Below are 23249 nucleotides of genomic sequence, written 5' to 3'. Positions count from 1 at the left end.
ACAAAAACTTAAAATCTTTAGACTCCATTCAGCTTGAATTTCATATTCTAGATAGGACAGGAGACTGTCTTTTGCTTAAAACAAAACAAGAAAGCAAAATGGTTTCAATGACATTTTGTAGGAGAGAGCAGACCTGTGGGGAGCCAAGGCTGAGCCAACCAGGCACTGTGGCTTATCTAACGAATTTGCTGCCCATGTGAGAGCCACCCTGCTCAGCCCCAATGCTGGTTTCTTTGCTATTAAGGATAGGATCCTTGTTATAAAAGTTCAAACAAATTTCCAAAGCCCTCACATCTTCCTTGAGGTGGCAGATGCACCGCTGGTTTGCAGTACAGGTGGTCCGGAAGCTGAAATCACTCTGTTGTAGCCTTTTGTGCTTTGGCAGCATTTTCCAAAATTTTCCTTTTCCACTGTTCATAATCCTGTGTCAGATCTTCATCTTTTTGCGGTTTATGTGGGATCTCTACTACATTCTCTATTTCTATGAAAGAAAAAAAATTTTTAATGTTTCAAAATCCTTATGTTTACAAATGAGTAAGAAAGAAGTAAGCTTGTTTACTTTAAAACCTCTATCTTAATTAAGGTAATAGGGAATAAGATACCAAAATGAGAAGTGGAAACAGAAGTTAACACATCAGTTTTTCGCTCTCCCTTACACTCCAAGCATTCCAAGACATCTTGATGATAGCTAACATTTATCAAGCCCTGAATCCAGCACTTTTTAATTGTATTATCTCATTCAACCCTCACCACAATTATGTGAAATGGGTGCTAATATTAATCACATTTTATAGATTAGGAAGTTGAGGCTCACAGAAATTGTCACTTTCCTAAAATCACAGAACCACTCGGTGGTAAAGCAGGATTTGAACCTCAGCAGTTTGCCTTCAGATGTATTCTTAATTACATGATACTTCTGTAAACTACTGCTTGGAAAACTGGTCTTATCAAATGATTAACTTCCAGGATTTAGTTAAAATCTGACTTTTTTTTTTAATTGAAGTACAGTTGATTTACAATGTTGTGTTAGTTTCTGGTGTACAGCAAAGTGATTCAGTTATACATATATGTATATTCTTTTCCATTATGGTTTATCACAGGATACTGAATATAGTTCCCTGTGCTACAGTAGGACCTTGTTGTTTATCCTTCGTATATATAATAGTTTGTATCTGATAGTCCCAAACTCCCAATCGAACCCTACTCCTTGGCAACAAGTCTGTTCTCTACGTCTGTGAGTCTGTTTCTGTTTCGTAGATAAGTTCATTTGTGTCATATTTTAGATTCCACATACAAGTGATATCATATGGTATTTGTCTTTCTCTTTCTGACTTATTTCACTTAGTATGATAATCTCTAGACCCATCCATGTTGCTGCAAATATAAAATCTGACTCTTGTCAAGGCAAGCTGCTAAAGCAGCAAAGGGCTGTTCACTGCATTAAACCCACTGTACACTAATCCCATTGTACTAATTTCAATGTTCATCCGGTGTTAATAATGCTTCACCCGTTGCTGAAGGTTCAACCACTGTCTTCTTTTTCTTCCATGGTGGAGTAGCTGAATCTCCAGGCTCTCCTTTAGGGGAAAAAAAAAGTATTATCAGAGTTATTTTTTCTCCTATTTTCAATTTTAGTTTTGGGGCTTATTTTGGATCACAAATAAAAACCAGATACCTTGATTGACCAAATACTAGGATAAGGAGAAGGCAAATGATCTTGCCCTTCTCTTTTCTTTGGCTTTTCCTGTCAGACTTCAGAACAGAGAATCTATTTTTTAGGTATGAATTTACGGAATCACAGGGTTGGTTATTTTGTTTTTGTTTTTTAGTTATTAAGCTATTTTATTTGAAAAATAGAAAAGAACAGTAATTTTCTCAGTAAAAACCGATCTTGTCTACAGATAGACAAGAATATATATTTCAGAGACGTTCTTTCAAATGACACATTCTTGCAACGTGGAATGAATACTCACTGTCGATCTGCTGCCCAATCTTCTCTAACTGTTTATAGAGTCGATCAAACATGGCTTTTTTTACACCGGATGTGGCTGCCATTTTATTTTTGTCCACCTTTAGCTTTAGAATCCTACAAAAGAATTTGATAACTTACTGTTCTTAAGATCAGTATTGTTATCTTCTTTGGCCAACCAGTTATCAACTTATTTCCTTTCCACTAAGGCTTTATGAAGAGCCCCCAACTGTTTAATTTTCCCTTTATTTCAAACGTATATCATTAGCTAAAACCATGCAAACTTACCTTTTAAAGCTATTTATTTAGTTATTTATTGTACTGCGAGAGATAAAATGCACACGGGGTCTGTTACATAACAAATAGGGCACATAAAAACATTTGCTATAGTACTTCATGCTTTATAGAACTCTTATACATCTCAGATGTTAACTTGTTAAATGACAATTACAGCATTTTAAAGTGTTTAACTCACTTTAAACACTTATGATGCTTATATTTATATGACTACAAGAATATAAACCACCCTCCCCTCCAAAAACCCCCCCTAATAACACTTCACAACAACCACTAATGAAAAATACAAAACAAACTTATTTAAAATAACAGACCCATTCAAACCTTTCTTTGTTCAGTGAAACGTGCTTTCAAAAGTGAGGTTGTCAATACTGCTTTCTACCATAACAGCCATACTCCCTCCACACATACATATACCTTTGTTGAAATAAAGGGACTATTTCTATTCACTAATAGTAGCTAAGGGAGCCAAACACACCAAAATTAGTGGTTAAATAGTAAGAAACCTATTCTTTAAGCACCAGCTACAATTTGTTTTCTAATGAGTTTTCCAGCAAGATAAAACAAGACAACTTTAGACAAAGATAACAATTACTAATATTTCCAGGGTAAAATTTCAGTATACACACAGATAACCCCAAAGATTCAAATTAAGAATTTATCATTGAAAAGTTTTATAAATTACTTGAAAAAGAGTTGCAATCAGTACTTAAAAAAATGTGACTGGAAAATCACAACTAAGCACTGTTTTAATGATAGGTTTCATGACTTAGCATACATATACATATATGTGGCTGTCACTTGGCAAGTGGGCTTTGGGCAACACTAGTTCCTAGTTGTCAGGTCCATCGTGGGATAAACTGAGAATCAGGTCACTTGGCCACTATTAAGGTTATTTAGGAAAATATGCTCTGAGTTGAAATCAACTAAATTAGAAGTATTCTTTGGCAACGAGAAATTTATTTATAAATTACAGACTTTTCTGAATGTTCAAAGGAACACTTACTTGCATGCTGAAAGTAGTGCAGCAGTGGTGAAAAGCGGCCTGGATAAGTCAAGATCCACTTGCTGTGTTTGTGGAAGACTGGACTCATAGCTAAGTGAAAGCAGTGTTTGCAGAGTTATTTGTTAGAAAATATTATTTCAAAGAAACTGAAAATGCAAATCAGAACTTACAAACTATTTAAATGTATAAGATACGCATTCTGTCACTTCAGCATATTAGTTATTTTTTAAGACGGAAAATTACCATGACATTGGATATTTCTGCTTTATGTATCAGTATCGATTTTCAGTTATATGCCTCATACCTTTGCAGTATCTTTGAAGCCATGTTCACTGCTTCTGTACAGCTAAACTGTACAGCTAGGTCTCTTATTCCAATATTCGAGTTCAGGCCCAGTAAACACTCAAAAGATTTAAGGCAACTCTGATACATCTTCTTGTTCAAACCAGAAAGTTTAATTAAATAATCCTTTGAAAGGAAAAACAGATGAATCATAAAAATCATAAGTGCTGTATATTAGTGCCTTTAACACTTGTTTAATAAGTCAACTTTCCAAGATTAATTAATTCTGTGGCAAGTCACTCTACCTAAAGGTTTAGCTTCATTTAGTCAAAAATCAGTAATCATATCAGGCAAGTTAAGTACCGCTGGCAATAAGCTCATACTATAGAAAGGCAGTCATGCATGTGTGCAGATAATTTAAAATACAACATAGTGTTACCACAGCCAAGCTGTGAATTAAAAAACACAGGAGATGCATATATGGTTATTTGCTTTAACAAAGGTGCCAATGTGCAATTCATTGGAAAAACAAAGGAGGGAAGTAGTGGGAGTGAGATGGGGAGGGAGAGTGTGTGTGAAAGGGAGATAAGAGGGAAACTGGGAGAGAAACAGGAGGATCAACAACTGAGGGACACCAACTCTGCTTGGGAAAGGAAAGCTTAATAAAGGATGTAACAGCAAGGCAGGGTCATTTTAAGACAAACAGGAGCTTGCTAGAAAAGCATTCCAGGTTAAAAAAAAAAAGGCATTGCATTTACAAAGTCAGTCATTAAGATGCATGGTCTGTTAAGTGAACAGTGTAGCTTGAGGTTAGTAGGGTTCAAGAAGGGCTGGAGAGTTTGATGTTAATGGGGAGCCAACCCATGGGGAGCCAATGGTGTTTTTAATGCCACCATTTTTATCAGTGTACCATTATGTGACAGGCACTGTGTTAACAGTGTAACATATAGTACATTGTTTCCTCCTTACAATTATCCAGTGAAATGGATACCTTTATCCCCATTTGATGGATGAGGAAACTAGAGACACACAGAGTTAGTAACCGGTGGTGTTGAGATTTGGTCTCAACATGTGAGTCTTGCCATAGCTTGGCTCTCAACCACTGTGACACTGGAAGAAAAATAATACATGGGTTTTAAAGTATGTGATTTAGGAGAATGATGCTAGTGGCAGGGTGGAAGACAGCCTTCTGTAAAGAAAGAGGTGCTCAGGAAAACTAGGTAGTAAAGAATAGAGAGAATGTTGCAAAAAAATTTTTTTTCTCAAACTCTACAAAATGATTCTAAAGTTCATCTAGAATAACATACGAGAATAGCCAGGAAAATTCTAAAACACGGAGTTTTGATGGGGGCTAGTCCAACCAGAGATGAAAACATGATTAAACTTCAGTGTTGCACCAGATTATTCAGACATTCAGTGGGACCTACTTACCCTGTTCAAGGGGAACTTCACGTAGGAAGCTGCAAGGTCCAGGCACATGACTGCATTGCTGGTTTCTGTGGTTCGTGCCGCTAGGCCAATACACTTCACATGGGACAGTCGCAAGTACTCCTCTGCTTTCCTGAGCAACACATTCACTAAAACTCTTTCCCAGAAGTCTGCCCAATACTTTGGTAAACAATGAATTCAGCCTGGCGAACTTCACTCCGACCCTAATTCCTATGCAAGTTTATTTGGGGCTGGGAATGAAACTCCCATCTTTTGGGGGAGGACAGGGTTCTACAAAACAGAACAGACCCTCTGACTCCAGACATCACTGTGCTCAAGTACTTTCAAGCAAAAGTAAGTTCCTGAAATCCTCCCAAAAAGGCCAACCCTTCTTTCAGCCTTCCATTACTGGAACAAGCATGAATTGTGACATAGGCAGGCAAGTGAGACCAGGGTTCCTCCTTCCTCTAAATCTGTGGTTCTTGGGACTTCCCTGGTGGTGCAGTGATTAAGAATCCGCCTGCCAATGCAGGGTACACGGGTCCGATATCTGGTCCAGGAATATCCCACATGCCGCGGAGCAACTAAGGCCCTGCGTCACAGCTACTGAGCCTGCGCTCTAGAGCCCACGCGCTGAGAGGCCATGCTCTGCAACAAGAGAAGCCACTGCAATGAGAAGCCCGCGCACCGCAACTATGAGTAGCCCCCACTCGCCGAAACTAGAGAAAGCCGGCGCACAGTAACGAAGACCCAACGCAGCCATACGTACATACATACATACATACTTACATACATAAATAAATAAAAATAAATCTGTGGTTCTCAAACTTTAGTGTACATGACAGTCACCTTGGGGCTTGTGAAAAGATTGCTGGTCCCAGCCCGAGTTTCTGATCAGTAGGCCTATAGTGGGGCCTAAAAATGTGCATTTCTACCAAGTTCCAAGGAGATACTGATACTGCTGGTCCAGGCACCACACTTTGAGAACCACTGTTCTAAATGATTACGAGTCCAGGAGGTGTTCCTTTCCTTCCCTTCTGTCACCTAATTGACAGTCCAAGCACCCAGGCTAGCCCTGCCCCCCCAGTTTAACTACAATTCTTTCTTTCTTTTTTTAACATTTATTTACTTATCGGCTGTGTTGGGTCTTCGTTGCTAAACGCGGTTTTTCTCTTGCGGCGAGCGGGGGCTACTCTTCGTTGCAGTGCGCAGGCTTCTCATTGCGGTGGCTTCTCTTGTTGCGGAGCACAGGCTCTAGGCACACGGGCTTCAGTAGTTGTGGCACGCGGGCTCTGTAGTTGTGGCTCACGGGCTCTAGAGTGCAGGCTCAGTAATTGCGGTGTACAGGCTTAGCTGCTCCGCGGCATGTGGGATCTTCCCGGACCAGGGCTCGACCTGTGTCCCCTGCATTGGCAGACGGATTCTTCACCACTGCACCACCAGGGAAGCCCCAATACTTTATTTCTAACCCTGGATCATGCAAAAGTCCTTCCCATCTCCGGGGTTTTGCACAGGCTGCTGTCCCTGCTTGGGCCCTCTTCGCACATCTTCCCGTGGCTGGCACCTTCTATAAATCGGGTCTCAGCGCCAATGGCGCCCCCCCCCATCCGAGGCTTTCTCGCAAGTTTCTTTTAAATTAAAGGCTGCAGAGAAGCTGCGCTCCGCTCCATCCCCAGCGGCTCCGCACACCACCCCATTCCACTTCCTGCGTAGTCGTTGCCACCATAGACACTGCCCTCCATGAGGTCTCTACCCCGTAGGTCTGCCTCCGCCGTAAACGCACTCTCAATAAGTTTCAGGGAAACGACCCAAGCTCTCCGCCTCTCTCCCTTTCCCACCACCGTGCATCCCACAGTGCTAGCTGTTCCCAGGGGCGTCTACACTCGCCCCTCCGGCCTGCTCACGAAGCTCACTGTCGGGAGGTTTTTCTTAAGGTAGGGCCTAAATCCCTTCTGAGGGCGCAGGGCCGCTGGGGTGCGCCCGACCGGACTCACCTCAGCACCTCCGGCTCGGCGATGCCCAGGCGCGGGGCTAAACGCCGGATCAGACCAGGTTCCATGGCGCGGACAAAGACTACACCCGCAAACAGCTGCAACGCGACGAAACCCGCGCGCGGACGTCTCGCCAGCCAGTGAGGGCCGGGACCCACCCCCCCGCTGCATCTGGATTGGTTGGGACAAGAAGTTGCGACTACCCCGTAAACCAATCCTGGTCTTCCTCTTGAGCGTGCGCGCTGCGAGTACATGCGCCAAGGCAGAAAGTGAATGTGCTCCGGCAGCTCCCACTCCTTTTATTCCTCCCTTTTAGGCAGACGCAAACGCTGCCTTAGGCTCTTGCTGTCTCCTTCCTGCAGCCGATGGATTTCCCCCTACTCCGCACTGTCCCGCCACACACTGTGGAGAGATTGGCTGGCGCCTAGGTTCCTCAGTCCAGCGTGAAGTGACAAGGACCAATAAATACGCGAGACTTGGAGGGCCAATCTAGGAGCTGCCTGCAGCGTCCGAAGGCGGAGCTAGAGGGGGCGGGGCTTGGAGGGGCTGCAGAGTCACCTGACCGCGGGAGGCTCCGCGCGGGGTGGGTGCTGTTAGCTGCAGGCTTAGGGGAATCGCCATGGTGAGTGCTGAGGGGCCGCGGGCCCCGGGCCGACCCTTCTCCCAGCACCTGCTCACTCCCACCGCCTTGGAGCCTTGCAGGAGGAGTCGGGGCCCCGCAGCCGGGTCGGGGCTAATACCAGCCCGGCTTGGCCTGCGGGGTGGGCGACAGGCCGGGGAAGGCCGCAGGCGGGGCGATCCGGGCTCGGGTGGGCGGGGGTGCTTGGCCGCGGCCGTTACTCTTTGAGGAGGTGTCTCCGCCCATTAGCTCTGGGGGTCCGTGAGGGACTGCGGCCCCTCTGAGTGGAGTCGGCCACCGCCCGCCTTGATGGGATCCAGAGTGCCGGGTCTGGGCGTCTGGCTGGAACGGGAGCGTGGGGAGGGCCTGAGGCTCAGAGGTGGCGTTGGGATCCGCCCAGAGGCTGCTCCCTTGCTGGCGGTTCCACCTTTGTGCCTGGTAGTGCTTTCTTATCCCTTCCTTGTGCAAGAAATACCTTCCGGAGGGGCCTTAATGGTGCCCGGGCCTTCTTCGGCCTCATAGCCCCCTTCGATTGCAGTGTGTGTCAGAATTCTAGGGACTCGCTTACGTGAATTTCCTGGAAGGACTCATGCTCTCTGATATCTACTAATTCTGAGAGACGGAAAGGAGACTGCTTGTTTCCTTTAACACTTGTTCGTTGGGCGTCCTGGCTCTCTTACTGACCTCCCCATTGATGAAATCCAAGTGTTTTACTTCCTGGAAGTAGGCATACTCCTTAGCGCCTCTCCGTGCTGGCAGCAAATCGTGGTGTGGCTGTTGGCTGGTGAACTTGAACTTCCTCAAAGTGTGAATCCTTGTGTCTAGTTTCCACAAAGGCAAGTTGTCACTTGCATTTTATTAGCGTTTGACATAGTCTGCACAGTATGAATAATGTTTTTGGATGTTGGTGTACAGTATGTCAGTTTTATCTCACTATTTACTTTACGTAGACAGGCTTCTGAAAACCTGTAAGCCTGGAAACAGGGGTCGCTTTAAATGTGTTAATGCCAGAAAGCAGAATGTTTGACATATATTACTTTCATATAATATGATGCCATACAAGGTGATTTTGCTTATTTCTCAGAATTTTTAGTTGGGAATTGATATGAGAACGGTGCAAAAATTAAACTAGGATATCTGTTTCTCAACGTTTATGGATTGACATTTATAGTGTTTTGTAATCAAAGCAGTTACTTGAGGATCTACTATACATCCAGATTCTGTGCTTGATGAACCAGTTTGGAGCAGTGAGCCAGACACAGTGAGCCAGTCCTGTTCTCATGAATTTTATTGGGAAAGAAAACTTGAGTAGCAGTCTTGTCACAGCCACTGTCTCTGTGACTTGGGCAAGTCACTCAATCTTCTTTGAGTCTCCTTTTTGCACCTGAAAACAAATGTTGCCTCTTTGGCCCTTCCCAATCCTAAAATTCTAGGATCCAGTTCAATTCATCATGCATCTTGTGTGCCTTCTATGTCATGGACTGTGCTGGGCAATGGGAACATAGTCCTTGCTTTCAAAGAACTTAAGGGTCTAGCAGGGAAGACTTGCTTGTGGCACTTAATGGAATACAGTCTGAGGATCGCTTTGCTAGCACTGTCAACTCAGTGTTGTGGGGCCCCGGAGGGAGAGACGGTTCTGCCTTGGGAGCTTGGGAAAGACTACAGGAAGTAAATGTTAACTTTGATTCTGAGGAAGGTGAGCAGAAATTCCCCAGGTGGAGAAGAAAGCATATTGCTAGTAGATAAAGCTGGGAGAAGTGAATGCTCATGGTGTGTGCCATCATAGGATTCCTGGGGCAATTTATTGGTAAATTAAGGTGGAGACACTTTGGTATTAAAATACATGTTTGGACGTTCCCATCCCTTCATCATCCTTAGTTCTCCCTACGTCAATTGCTATTTTGTGTCTTATCATCATTTTTAAAATAGTACTTTCATTAACATAATGAAATTCTGTATCTTTGAGAGACTGGTTATTTTCACTTTACAGTTGCTTTGCATCGCGTTGTTAGATTACATCTGTAGCATGAGTGGAGAGATTGACAAATAAGTTTCTAGGATCGTTGGAGATAATTGCTGATGTCCAAGGGGGATATAATAATAATGGTAACACTTATGTGAAGTGCTTATTACTAAGTGCTAAGCACTTTTCAAGCTTTATCTGTGTCACTTCACTTATTACTCATAATGGTGATGTAAGTACTCTTATTAACCTTGTTTGCTACAAGAGGAAGTGAAAGCACATTGTTTGAATGGAGAATAGTTTTATAAGTGATATGTTCATAGTGACCTTTGTTCTCTCTGCACCTTTTTGAAAAAATAAATTTATTTATTTAATTTTGGCTGCGTTGGGTCTTCATTGCTGCACACGGGCTTTTTCTAGTTGCGGCGAGGGGGGCTACTCTTTGTTGTGGTGCATGGGCTTCTCATTACGTGGCTTCTTTTGTTGCAGAGCATGGACTCTAGGCGCGCGGGCTTCAGTAGTTTGTGGCCCATGGGCTTAGTTGCTCTGCGGCATGTGGGATCTTCCTGGACCAGGGCTCGAACCGTCCCTGCATTGGCAGGCAGCTTCTTAACCACTGCACCACCTCTCTGCACCTTTTAACTGTGTAGACTTGGGAGGGCTGTTCGGCTTGAGTCTCACGCTAAAATGGGCCTGATCACAAATGTTAATTTGATTTTGACTCTGTAGTGTTTCCATTTTTCTCTGATGCATGTAGCTGCTATGTACAGGGTCATTTGTAAACGGAGAACCACTTTCATGAGTGAGGAATCATTGGTTACCTGGCTTGTGTTTAATGAGAGCGTGTTCACGTTATACCTGACACTACTCGCAATGTGACACTTCCCAGGAAGGGCATCTAGATGCTCCTTTAGAATAGCCATTTGGGGACTTCCCTGGTGGTGCAGTGGTGAAGAATCCGCCTGCCAATGCAGGGGGCACGGGTTCAAGCCCTGGTATGGGAAGATCCCACATGCCACAGAGCAACTAAGCCCGTGTGGCACAACTACTGAGCCCATTTGCCACAACTACTGAAACCCGCGCACGTAGAGCCCGTGCTCCGCAACAAGAGAAGCCACCGCAATGAGAAGCCCGTGCACTGCAACGAAGAGTAGCCCCTGCTCGTCACAACTAGAGAAAGCCCACACACAGCAATGAAGACCCAATGAAGCCAAATAAATAAATAAGTAGACTAGAATAGCCGTTTGTATAATAACTACATTGTCTTACAAGTAATATGTAAAAATACATTAATATAGCTTTATCTCTTCATTTGTAGCCTACTAATAAGTCTGTAATTTTCTACATTGTGTATATATATGTTTCTATTAATTTTAAACCCCATTGATACAAAATAGAAAAATTTTGCCAATTTGTTTTCAGATTACTGAATCTGGTCATTTCTATACAAGTATTTTTGAATTGCTTGTAATCTCTTTTTTTTTTTTGAAGTCAAATCACCCTTTATTCTTCTATTCTGCACTTGATGCACTTGGTGCTCGGTAGGTTGAATCAAAAATGATTTTCTTTTTTTTTTTTTAACATCTTTATTGGGGTATAATTGCTTTACAATGGTGTGTTAGTTTCTGTTTTATAACAAAGTGAATCAGTTATACATATACATATGTTCCCATATCTCTTCCCTCTTGCATCTCCCTCCCTCCCACCCTCCCTATCCCACCCCTCCAGGCGGTCAGAAAGCACCGAGCTAATATCCCTGTGCCATGCAGCTGCTTCCCAGTAGCTATCTACCTTACGTTTGTTAGTGTATATATGTCCACGCCTCTCAATTGCCCTGTCACAGCTCACCCTTCCCCCTCCCCATATCCTCAAGTCCGTTCTCCAGTAGGTCTGTGTCTTTATTCCTGTCTTACCCCTAGGATCTTCATGACATTTTTTTTTTCCCTTAAATTCCATATATATGTGTTAGCATACGGTATTTGTCTTTTTCTTTCTGACTTACTTCACTCTGTATGACAGACTCTAGGTCTATCCACCTCATTACAGATAGCTCAATTTCGTTTCTTTTTATGGCTGAGTAATATTCCATTGTATATATGTGCTACATCTTCTTTATCCATTCATCCGATGATGGGCACTTAGGTTGTTTCCATCTCCAGGCTATTGTAAATAGAGCTGCAATGAACATTTTGGTACATGACTCTTTTTGAATTTTAGTTTTCTCAGGGTATATGCCCAGTAGTGGGATTGCTGGGTCATATGGCAGTTCTATTTGTAGTTTTTTAAGGAACCTCCATACTGTTCTCCATAGTGGCTGAACCAATTCACATTCCCACCAGCAGTGCAAGAGTGTTCCCTGTTCTCCACACCCTCTCCAGCATTTATTCTAGACTTTTTGATGATGGCCATTCTGACTGGTGTGAGATGATATCTCATTGTAGTTTTGATCTGCATTTCTCTAATGATTAATGATGTTGAGCATTCTTTCATGTGTTTGTTGGCAGTCTGTATATCTTCTTTGGAGAAATGTCTATTTAGGTCTTCTGCCCATTTTTGGATTGGGTTGTTTGTTTTTTTGTTATTGAGCTGCATGAGCTGCTTGTAAATTTTGGAAATTAATCCTTTGTCAGTTGCTTCATTTGCAAATATTTTCTCCCATTCTGAGGGCTGTCTTTTGGTCTTGTTTATGGTTTCCTTTGCTGTGCAAAAGCTTTGAAGTTTCATTAGGACCCATTTGTTTATTTTTGTTTTTATTTGCATTTCTCTAGGAGGTGGGTCAAAAAGGATCTTGCTGTGATTTATGTCATAGAGTGTTCTGCCTATGTTTTTCTCTAAGAGTTTGATAGTTTCTGGCCTTACATTTAGGTCTTTAATCCATTTTGAGCTTATTTTTGTGTATGGTGTTAGAGAGTGACCTAATCTCATACTTTTTCATGTACCTGTCCAGTTTTCCCAGCACCACTTATTGAAGAGGCTGTCCTTTCTACACTGTACATTCCTGCCACCTTTATCAAAGATAAGGTGTCCATATGTGCATGGGTTTATCTCTGGGCTTTCTATCCTGTTCCATTGATCTATCTTTCTGTTTTTGTGCCAGTACCATACTGTCTTGATTACTGTAGCTTTGTAGTATAGTCTAAAGTCAGGGAGCCTGATTCCTCCAGCTCTGTATTTCGTTCTCAAGATTGCTTTGGCTATTCGGGGTCTTTTGTGTTTCCATACAAATTGTGAAATTTTTTGTTCTAGTTCTGTGAAAAATGCCAGTGGTAGTTTGATAGGGATTGCATTGAATCTATAGATTGCTTTGGGTAGTAAGAGTCATTTTCACAATGTTGATTCTTCCAATTGAAGAACATGGTATATCTCTCCATCTACTTGTATCATCTTTAATTTCTTTCATCAGTGTGTTATAATTTTCTGCATACAGGTCTTTTGTGTCCTTAGGTAGGTTTATTCTTGGATATTTTATTCTTTTTGTTGCAGTGGTAAATGAGAGTGTTTTCTGGATTTCACTTTCAGATTTTTCATCATTAGTATATAGGAGTGCCAGAGATTTCTGTGCATTAATTTTGTATCCTGCTACTTTACCAAATTCATTGATTAGCTCTAGTAGTTTTCTGGTAGCATCTTTAGGATTCTCTATGTATAGTATCATGTCATCTGCAAAAAGTGACAGCTTTACTTCTTCTTTTCCGATTTGGATTCCTTTTATTTCCTTTTCTTCTCTGATTGCTGTGGCTAAAACTTCCAAAACTATGTTGAATAAGAGTGGTGAGAGTGGGCAACCTTCCTGATCTTAGTGGAAATGCTTTCAGTTTTTCACCATTGAGGATGATGTTGGCTGTGGGCTTGTCATATATGGCCTTTATTATGTTGAGGAAAGTTCCCTCTATGCCTACTCTCTGCAGGGTTTTTATCATAAATGGGTGTTGAATTTTGTCAAAAGCTTTCTCTGCATCTATTGAGATGATCATATGGTTTTTCTCTTTCAATGTGTTAATATGGTTTATCACATTGATAGATTTGCTTATATTGAAGAATCCTTGCATTCCTGGAATAAAGCCCACTTGATCATGGTGTATGATCCTTTTAATGTGCTGTTGGATTCTGTTTGCTACTGTTTTGTTGAGGATTTTTGCATCTATGTTCATCAGTGATATTGGCCTGTAGTTTTCTTTCTTTGTGACATCCTTGTCTGGTTTTGGTATCAAGGTGATGGTGGCCTCGTAGAAGGAATTTGGGAGTGTTCCTCCCTCTGCTATATTTTGGAAGAGTTTGAGAAGGATAGGTGTTAGCTCTTCTCTAAATGTTTGATAGAATTCGCCTGTGAAGCCATCTGGTCCTGGGCTTTTGTCTGTTGGAAGATTTTTAATCACAGTTTCAATTTCAGTGCTTGTGATTGGTCTGTTCATATTTTCTGTTTCTTCCTGATTCAGTCTTGGCAGTTTGTGCATTTCTAAGAATTTGTCCATTTCTTCCAGGTTGTCCATTTTATTGGCATAGAGTTGCTTGTAGAAATCTCTCATGATCTTTTGTATTTCTGCAGTGTCAGTTGTTACTTCTTTTTCATTTCTAATTCTATTGATTTGAATCTTCTCCTTTCTTTTCTTGATGAGTCTGGCTAATGGTTTATCTATTTTGTTAATCTTCTCAAAGAACCAGCTTTTAGTTTTATTGATCTTTGCTATTGTTCCCTTCATTTCTTTTTCATTTATTTCTGATCTGATTTTTATGAGTTTTTTCCTTCTGCTAACTTGGGGTTTTTTTTGTTCTTCTTCCTCTAATTGCTTTAGGTGCAAGGTTAGGTTGTTTATTCGAGATGTTTCCTGCTTCTTAAGGTGGGTTGTATTGCTATAAACTTCCCTCATAGAACTGGTTTTGCTGCATCCCATAGGTTTTGGGTCGTCGTGTCTCCATTGTCATTTGTTTCTAGGTATTTTTAAATTTCCTCTTTGATTTCTTCAGTGATCACTTCGTTATTAAGTAGTGTATTGTTTAGCCTCCATGTTTTTGTATTTTTTACAGATCTTTTCCTGTAATTGATATCTAGTCTCATGGCTTTGTGTTCGGAAAAGATACTTGAAACAATTTCAATTTTCTTAAATTTACCAAGGCTTGATTTGTGACCCAAGATATGATCTATCCTGGAGAATGTTCCAGGAGCACTTGAGAAAAATGTGTATTTTGTTGTTTTTGGATGGAGTGTCCTATAAATATCAATTAAGTCCATCTTGTTTAATGTATCATTTAAAGCTTGTGTTTCCTTACTTATTTTCATTTTGGATGATCTGTCCATTGGTGAAAGTGGGGTGTTGAAGTCCCCTACTATGAATGTGTTACTGTCGATTTCCCCTTTTATGGCTGTTAGTTTTTGCCTTATGTATTGAGGTGCTCCTATGTTGGGTGCATAAATATTTACAATTGTTATATCTTCTTCTTGGATCGATCCCTTAATCATTATGTAGTGTCCTTCTTTGTCTCTTCTAATAGTCTTTATTTTAAAGTCTATTTTGTCTGATATGAGAATTGCTACTCCAGCTTTCTTTTGGTTTCCATTTGCATGGAATATCTTTTTCCATCCCCTCACTTTCAGTCTGTATGTGTCCCTAGATCTGAAGTGGGTCTCTTGTAGACAGCAAATATATGGGTCTTATTTTTGTATCCATTCAGCCAATCTGTGTCTTTTGGTGGGAGCATTTAGTCCATTTACATTTAAGGTAATTATTGATATGTATGTTCCTATTCCCGTTTTCATAATTGTTTTGGGTGTGTTATTATAGGTCTTTTCCTTCTCTTGTGTTTCTTGTCTACAGAAGTTCCTTTAGCATTTGTTGTAAAGCTGGTTTGGTGGTGCTGAACTGTCTCAGTTTTTGCTTGTCTGTAAAGGTTTTAATTTCTCCATCAAATCTGAATGAGATCCTTGCTGGGTAGAGTAATCTTGGTTGCAGGTTTTTCTCCTTCATCACTTTCAGTATGTCCTGCCACTCCCTTCTGACTTGCAGAATTTCTGCTGAAAGATCAGCTGTTAACCTTATGGGGATTCCCTTGTGTGTTATTTGTTGTTTTTCCCTTGCTGCTTTTAATATGCTTTCTTTGTATTTAATTTTTGACAGTTTGATTAATATGTGTCTTGGCGTATTTCTCCTTGGATTTATCCTGTATGGGACTCTGTGTGCTTCCTGGACTTAACTATTTCCTTTCCCATGTTAGGGAAGTTTTCAACTATAATCTCTTCAAATACTTTCTCAGTCCCTTTCTTTTTCTCTTCTTCTTCTGGAACCCCTATAATTTGAATGTTGGTGCGTTTAATGTTGTCCCAGAGGTCTCTGAGACTGTCCTCAGTTCTTTTCTTTCTTTTTTCTTTATTCTGCTCTGCAGTAGTTATTTCCACTATTTTATCTTCCAGGTCACTTATCCGTTCTTCTGCCTCAGTTATTCTGCTATTGATCCCATCTAGAGTATTTTTAATTTCACTTATTGTGTTGTTCATCGTTGCTTGTTTCATCTTTATTTCTTCTAAGTCCTTGTTAAATGTTTCTTGCATTTTGTCCATCCTATTTCCAAGATTTTGGATCATCTTTACTATCATTATTCTGAATTCTTTTTCAGGTAGACTGCCTATTTCCTCTTCATTTGTTAGGTCTGGTGGGTTTTTATCTTGCTCCTTCATCTGCTGTGTGTTTTTCTGTCTTCTCTTTTTGCTTATCTTACTGTGTTTGGTGTCTCCTTTTTTCAGGCTGCAGGTTCGTAGTTCCAGTTGTTTTTGATGTCTGTCTCCAGTGGCTAAGGTTGGTTCAGTGGGTTGTGTAGGCTTCCTGGTGGAGGGGACTAGTGCCTGTGTTGTGGTGGGTAAGGTTGGATCTTGTCTCTCTAGTGGGCAGGTCCATGTCTGGTGGTGTGTTTTGGGGTGTCTGTGGACTTATTATGATTTTAGGCAGCCTCTCTGCTAATGGGTGGGGTTGTGTTCCTGTTTTGCTAGTTGTTTGGCATAGGTTGTCCAGCACTGTAGCTTGCTGGTCGTTGAGTGAAGCTGGGTGCTGGTGTTAAGATGGAGGTCTCTTGGAGATTTTCACTGTTTGATATTATGTGGAGCTGGGAGGTCTCTTGTTGACCAGTGTCCTGAAGTTGGCTCTCCCACCTCAGAGGTAGAGCCCTGACTCCTGGCAGGAGCAGCAAGAGCCTTTCATCCACACGGCTCAGAATAAAAGGGAGAAAAAGTAGAGAGAATTAGTAGAAGTAGGAAGAAAGAAGGAAAGAAAGGAGGGAAGGAAGGAAGGAAGAAAGAAGAAAAGAAGGCAAGAAGGAAAGAAAGGAGGGAGGGAGGGAGGAAGGAGGGAAGGAAGGAGGGAAAGAAGGAAAAAAGACAGAAAAGAAGATACAGTAAAATAAAGTATAATAAAGTTATTGAATTAAAAAATAATTATTTAGAAAAAAAAGGGGGACGGATAGAACCTTAGGACAAATGGTGGAAGCAAAGCTATACAGACAAGATCTTACACAGAAGCATACACATACACCCTCACAAAAAGAGGTAAAGGGGAAAAAATCATAAATCTTGCTCTCAAAGTCCATCTCCTCAATTTGGGATGATTCGTTGTCTAAAGGAGGGAAGGAAGGAAGGAAGGAAGGAAGGAAAGAAAGAAAGAAGGTAAAGTATAATAGAGTTATTAAAATTAATTATTAAGAAAAAAATTTTTCAAAAACCAAAACAATGGATGGATAGAACCCTAGGACAAATGGTGGAAGCAAAACTATACAGACAAGATCTCACACAGAAGCATACCGATCCTCTGTGCGGGAATCTCGCCGCTTTGCCCTCCGCACCCTTGTTGCTGTGCTCTCCTCCGCGGCTTCGAAGCTCCCCCCTCCGCCTCCCGCAGTCTCCGCCCGCGAAGGGGCTTCCTACTGTGTGGAAACCTTTCCTCCTTCACAGCTCCCTCCCACTGGTGCAGGTGCCGTCCCTATTCTTTTGTCTCTGTTTTTTCTTTTTTTTCTTTTGCCCTACCCAGGTACATGGGGAGTTTCTTGCCTTTTGGGAGGTCTGAGGTCTTCTGCCAGCATTCAGTAGGTGTGCTGTAGGAGTTGTTCCACGTGTAGATGTATTTCTGGTGTATCTGTGGGGAGGAAGGTGATCTCTGCGTCTTACTCTTCCGCCATCTTCCCAGCACCCCCCCGCTTGTAATCTGTTTATAACCACAGTTTTATTTGCTGTATAATTATACACAATAGCCAAAAGGTAGAAGCAACCCAAATATCTATCAACAGACGAACAGATAAACAAAATGGTATATACACATGATGAAGTATTTAGCCTTAAAAAGAAGGAAAATTTGACATATGCTACAGCATGGATGAGCCTTGAAGATATTATGCCAAGTGAAATAAGCTGGACACAAAAGGGCAATATTGTATTATTCCACTTATATGAGGTTAAACTCCTAGAGAGAAGTCAAACTCCTAGAGAAAAAAAGTAAAGTGGTGGTTGCCTGGAGTGCAAGTCGGGGGATGGGGAGTTACTGTTTAATGGGCACAGAATTTCCTTTTGGAAAGGTGAAAAAGTTCTGGAAATAGATGGTGGCATTGGCTGTAAAACGATGTAAATGTGCTTAATACCAAACCGCACACTTAAAAATGGTTAAAATGGCAAATTTTATGTTATATATGTTTTACCACACTAAAAATTATAAAAATTTCCTGATGTATCACTACTTATCTCTAAGTTGGCCATCTGAATCTAGTGAAATCCATTGATTCTAATAATTGTTAAATCTATTGCATCCAGAGTTTAGAGCCAGAAAACCCAAACCATAGCTTGGTCTTCCTGAAGTTTTCAGATGGCTAGACCGTGATGAACAGTGAATTTCATGAAGTCAGAATCCTTAAATGCTGATGTTCTCCTTGCCAACATTTACACTAATAGTTCTGTTGTATAAATTAGTGTTCAGTTTAAAAGATACATAGCTTTTTCTTTGAAATTTATGTATGCTTATGAAGAAGTATGGTCACAGGGAAACTCAGTTTACTAGAGTTTGCCACAGGAAAAGATAGAGAGATGCTTGGCATTGCTTATTATTTAATTTTTTTCCTCTTTACAAAATTAGACCAAGAAAGTATTCTATTTTTATGAATGATTCTAGTTCAGAAGTGGGTTTTATGTGCTTTTTGTTAATCTTGAAATTAAGTGTTGTTTTGATTGTCTTTGATAATGGAGCAGACCAGATTTAACTTTAATGTTTATAAGTAAGTGCTTGCCTTCCATCTTCCTAGTTCATTGTGTAAGAGGCATTCTATCTCTAGTCATTTTTCTTTTTTATTAAGGTAGAATTTACATAAAATTGACTGACCATTTTAAAGCAAACAATTCAATGACATTTTGTACATTAACAGTGTTGTATGACTACCATCTCTGTCTAGTTTCAAAACATTTTTATCACCCGAAAAGGAAACCCTGTACTCATTAAGCAGTTACTCATCCACTCTCCCTCCTGGTAACCACCAGTCTGCTTTTTGTTTCTATGGATGATTTACCTATTCTGGATGCAAGCTTACTTCGTTTTATTGTGCTTTTGCTTTACTGCATTTTTTTTTTTTTAACAAATTGAAAGTTTGTGGCAACCCTGCAGCTAGAAAGTCTTTTGGCGCCATTTTTCCAACAGCATTTGCTTACTTTGTGTCTTTGTGTCACATTTTGGTAATTCTTGGAATATTTCAAACTTTTTCATTATTATATTCTGGTGATTAGTGATCTTTGATATTACAATTGTAATTGTTGTGGGGTGACACAAACTGTGCCTATATGAATGGGCGAACTTAATTGATAAATGTGTGTATTCTGACTGCCCCCCGACTGGCTGTTCCCCGTTACTCTCCCTCTCCTTGAGCCTCCCTATTCCCTGAGATACAACAATATTGAAATTAGGCCAATTAATAGCCCTACAGTGGCCTCTAAGTGTTCAAGTGAAAGAAAGGGTTGCACGTTCTCACTGTAAATCAAAAGCTAGAAATGATTAAGCTCTGTGAGGAAGGCATGTCAAAAGCTCAGCCTCTTGCACCAGTTAGCCAAGCTGGGAATGGAAAGGAAAAGTTCTTGAAGGAAATTAAAAGTCCTACTCCAGTGAACACATGAATGATAAGAAGGCACAACAGCCTTATGGTTGATACGCAGAAAGTTTTAGTGGTCTGGATAGATGATCAGACCAGCCACCACATTTCCTTAAGCCAAAGCCTAATCCATAGCAAGGCCCTCTCTTCAGTTCTTTGAAGGCTTAGAGAGGTTAAGGAAACTGCAGAAGAAAAGTTTGAAGCTCGCAGAGCTTCATGAGGTTTATGGAAAGAAGCCATTTCTGTACCATAAAAATGCAAGGTGAAGCTGCAAATGGTGATGTAGAAGCTGTAATAAGTTATCCAGAAGGTCTAGATAAGACAATTAATGATGGTGGCTACACTAAACAACAGATTTTCAATGTAGACAAAACTCTCACAGCTAGAGAGGAGAAGTCAACGTCTGGCTTCAAGAACAGGCTGACCCTCTTGTTAGGAGCTAATGCAGCTGATGGCTTTAAGTTGAAGCTGATGCTCATTTACCGTTCCTAAAATCCTAGGGTCCTTGTGAATTATGGGCCTGTGCCCATAAATGGAAAAACAAAGCTTGGATGACAGCACATCAGTTTACAACATAATTTACTTAATGTTTTAAGCTCACTGTTGAGACCTAGTGCTCAGGAAAAAAGGATTCCTTCCAAAATATTAATGCTCATTGACAATGCACCTGGTCACCCAAGAGCTCTGATGGAGATGTACAGTGAGATTAATACTGTTTTCACGCCAGCTAACACAACATCCATTCTGTAGCCGACAGATCAAGGAGTTATTTTGAATTTCAAGTCTTGTTATTTAAGAAATATATTTCATAAGGCTATAGCTGCCATAGTTAGTGATTCCTTTGATGGATCTGGATAAAGTAAAGCCATTAAGAATATTTGTGATTCATGGGAAGAGGTCAAAATATCAACATACACAGGAGTTTGGAGGAAGTTGATTCTAATCCTCATGGATGACCTTGATTGGTTTAAGACTTCAGTGGAGGAAGTAACTGAAGATGTGGTGGAAATAGCAAGAAAACTAGAATTAGAAGTAGAGCCTGAAAATGTACCTGAATTGCTGTAATCTCATGATCAAACTAACAGATGAGGAGTTGCTTCTTATGGATGAATAAAGAAAGTGGTTTCTGGAGATGGAATCTACTCCTGGCGAAGATACTGTGAAGATTGTTGAAATGACAATAAAGGAATTAGAATATTACATAAACTTAGTTGATAAAGCAGGGCAGGGTTTGAGAGAACTAACTCCAATTTTGAAAGAAGTTCTATTATGGGTAAAATGGTATCAAACAGCATTACATGCTACCGAGAAATCGTTCATGAAAGGAAGAGCCAGTCGCTGAGGCAGACTTCATTGTCTTATTTTAAGAAGTTGCCACGGCCACCCCAGCCTTCACCCTGATCAGTCAGTAGCATCAACATCAATGTAAGACCCTCCACCAGCATAAAGAAAATGACTGAAGGCTCAGATGATGGGTAGCAGTTTTTAGCAATAAGTTTTTTTTTTTCGGTATGTGGGCCTCTCACTGATGTGGCCTCTCCTGTTGCGGAGCACAGGCTCCGGATGTGCAGGCAGGCTCAGTGGCTGTGGCTCACGGGCCTAGCCGCTCCGTGGCATGTGGGATCTTCCCGGACCGGGGCATGAACCCATGTCCCCTGCATCGTCAGGCGGACTCTCAACCACTGCGCCACCAGGGAAGCCCCAATAAGTTATTTTTAAATTAAGGTATATACATTGTTTACTTAGACATAATGCTATCGCACACTTAATAGACTACAGTACAGTGTAAACATAACTTTTGTACATACTATGAAACCAAAAAGTTTGTGTGACTCACTTTATTGCAATATTTGCTTTATTGCTGTGGTCTGGAACTGGACATGCAATATCTCTGAGGTATGCCTGTATTTCATATCAGTGGAGTCATACAATATGTGGTCTTCCGTGTCTGGTTTCTTTCACTTAGCATAATGTTTTCTAGGTTAGTTCACGTAGCATGTATCAATACTTCACTCCTTATGATTGAGTAATATTCCTTATATGTATATAACACAATTTGTTTATCCACTCATCTGTTGATCCTTTAGTCATTTTTTATTAAAAACATAATCTAAAACCAGCTTATTCATTCGTACAGTGAACATTTATGAAGCATCCATTATGTGTCAGGCAATGTGTTGGGTCCCAAGGATGTAAAAATGGCCATCGTTTATAATTATAATGTGATACCTGCTGTAGTAGAGGTGTAACACAGTGTTTATACAACATAAGGGGTGGAGTGGTTAACACTGCTTGACAGGTGGATCTAATTCATCTTGCAAGCAGATTTTTCTGATGGCAAAGAGAAGATTATATAGATGTACTTCGTTCATTATAACTGTAGATCTCCATATTTGAAATGATAAGGTAGGTTCTTGAGGAGAGTACTCTTTATGGTGTTCTACTACAGGTCACTGACAATAATTTTAGCTATTTTATTTCTAAGCTGTTTAGTCCCTCGTTATATATTACCTAAGGGGATAAGTGTTCTCATAAACTAGTTCCTTGGTCTGCCTAAGAATAGACTAAGATGCAGATGAGAGGCTTTTAGAGATTTGGGTTAGACTATACTTACCACCCCAGATTGGTTATGTTCCAGTTGAATTCAGAGTGTATTAGCAGAACATAGGCAGCCATAAACTACCACCTTATATTTCTTTGAAGCCAGCCTGCTAGAGGAATGTTGAGTCAGTTTCTGAGAAGAAGAAATTCTCTGTACATATTACTTTTCTCCTTCAGCAATCTTATGCTGTTAACTTCAGTGATGACACAGCTCTCTGTTCAGTTGTCAAAAATTGATAAATTAGTTTGAGATGTAGAACTGGAATGAGTCTTATATGAAAGCCTTGGAAATATAAAGTATGGTGGGAAATATAGAAAGAACAGATTTACTAGAAGAGAGTGCTAATGAGACATTAATGGGAGGTTTTTAAAAAAATTTTTCAGCCTACAACACAGCAGTCACCTCAGGATGAGCAGGAAAAGCTCTTGGATGAAGCCATACAGGCTGTGAAGGTCCAGTCATTCCAGATGAAGAGATGCCTGGTAAGAAGGACAATTGCAGTCTATGTATTCCTAAGAACACATATGCAGTGTTCTCTAAAGTTGTATAGCACTACTGCTTCTGGTAAATCTAATCTTCAGTCCCACTTCCCTCAAGCACTGCTTGGAGCAGTTTCAACAGATAGCCCTGTTGAAATATTTACTTACCATTATATTTATGTTTTGAGATTGTCTGTCTTCCCTACCAGAATGTAAGCTCCATGAGGACAAGAGACCCTGACTCCTATTTACACGTCACTATATTATCACCATACCCTATCTCACCTGAATTACTAGCCTCATTAGTTCTGTACCTCAGAACTGAGGAGTACTTGACATATAATCGTTGCTTAATAAATATTGGTTGAACAAATGGATTTAAATGCTTTCAACTTGAATTATTCAGCTTTTCCCCCCTATCTTGAAGGATTTTATTTCTGTCCTTAATAGATACATTTTTTTCAGGAACTACCTTAAAAATTAGACCTATTTATATATTTTCATATTCTGAA

At 40.7% G+C, this 23249-nt stretch overlaps 2 protein-coding genes across 3 annotated transcripts in view; one reads left to right on the top strand and one right to left on the bottom strand.

Annotated features, from left to right (window-relative positions):
- ORC6 (origin recognition complex subunit 6) lies at nucleotides 1–7108 on the bottom strand. 2 transcript variants are annotated; one of them, XM_082676587.1, is made up of 7 exons: nucleotides 6977–7108; nucleotides 4986–5115; nucleotides 3577–3740; nucleotides 3273–3362; nucleotides 1974–2086; nucleotides 1509–1577; nucleotides 1–481 (listed from the first exon to the last, which is right to left on the bottom strand). In XM_082676587.1, the coding sequence occupies exons 1-7, from the start codon at nucleotides 7039–7041 to the stop codon at nucleotides 354–356; spliced, it is 759 nt and encodes a 252-aa protein (XP_082532713.1). In that variant the 5' UTR covers nucleotides 7042–7108; the 3' UTR covers nucleotides 1–353. The 2 variants fall into 2 exon arrangements, with proteins under 2 accessions (XP_082532713.1, XP_082532714.1); XM_082676588.1 differs by having other exon boundaries at nucleotides 1–475; nucleotides 6977–7056.
- Nucleotides 7109–7519: 411 nt separating this feature from the next.
- VPS35 (VPS35 retromer complex component) overlaps nucleotides 7520–23249 on the top strand; it is a 40502-nt gene continuing 24772 nt past the window's right edge. The window contains exons 1-2 of the mRNA XM_082676175.1: nucleotides 7520–7595; nucleotides 22642–22740. Of these exons, the coding sequence (XP_082532301.1) occupies nucleotides 7593–7595; nucleotides 22642–22740 (102 nt within the window). The 5' untranslated portion in view covers nucleotides 7520–7592. The remainder of the gene's footprint in view (nucleotides 7596–22641; nucleotides 22741–23249) is intronic.

The sequence above is a fragment of the Grampus griseus genome, assembly GCF_964374135.1.
Source record: "Grampus griseus genome assembly, chromosome: 19".
Classification (NCBI taxonomy): domain Eukaryota; kingdom Metazoa; phylum Chordata; class Mammalia; order Artiodactyla; family Delphinidae; genus Grampus; species Grampus griseus.
This window is presented reverse-complemented; position numbering and strand designations above follow the sequence as displayed.

Bases quoted from the DNA above. Each gene is read 5' to 3' on its own strand.
- ORC6 (XM_082676587.1), bottom strand. From the start codon at position 7,041: ATGGAACCTGGTCTGATCCGGCGTTTAGCCCCGCGCCTGGGCATCGCC. The intron at 3,741-4,985 runs GTAAGTAGGTCC...TTCCTTTCAAAG, and splicing joins TGAAGTTCCCCTTGAACAGG to GATTATTTAATTAAACTTTC. The intron at 2,087-3,272 runs GTAAGTGTTCCT...ATTCTTTTGTAG, and splicing joins GCACTACTTTCAGCATGCAA to GATTCTAAAGCTAAAGGTGG.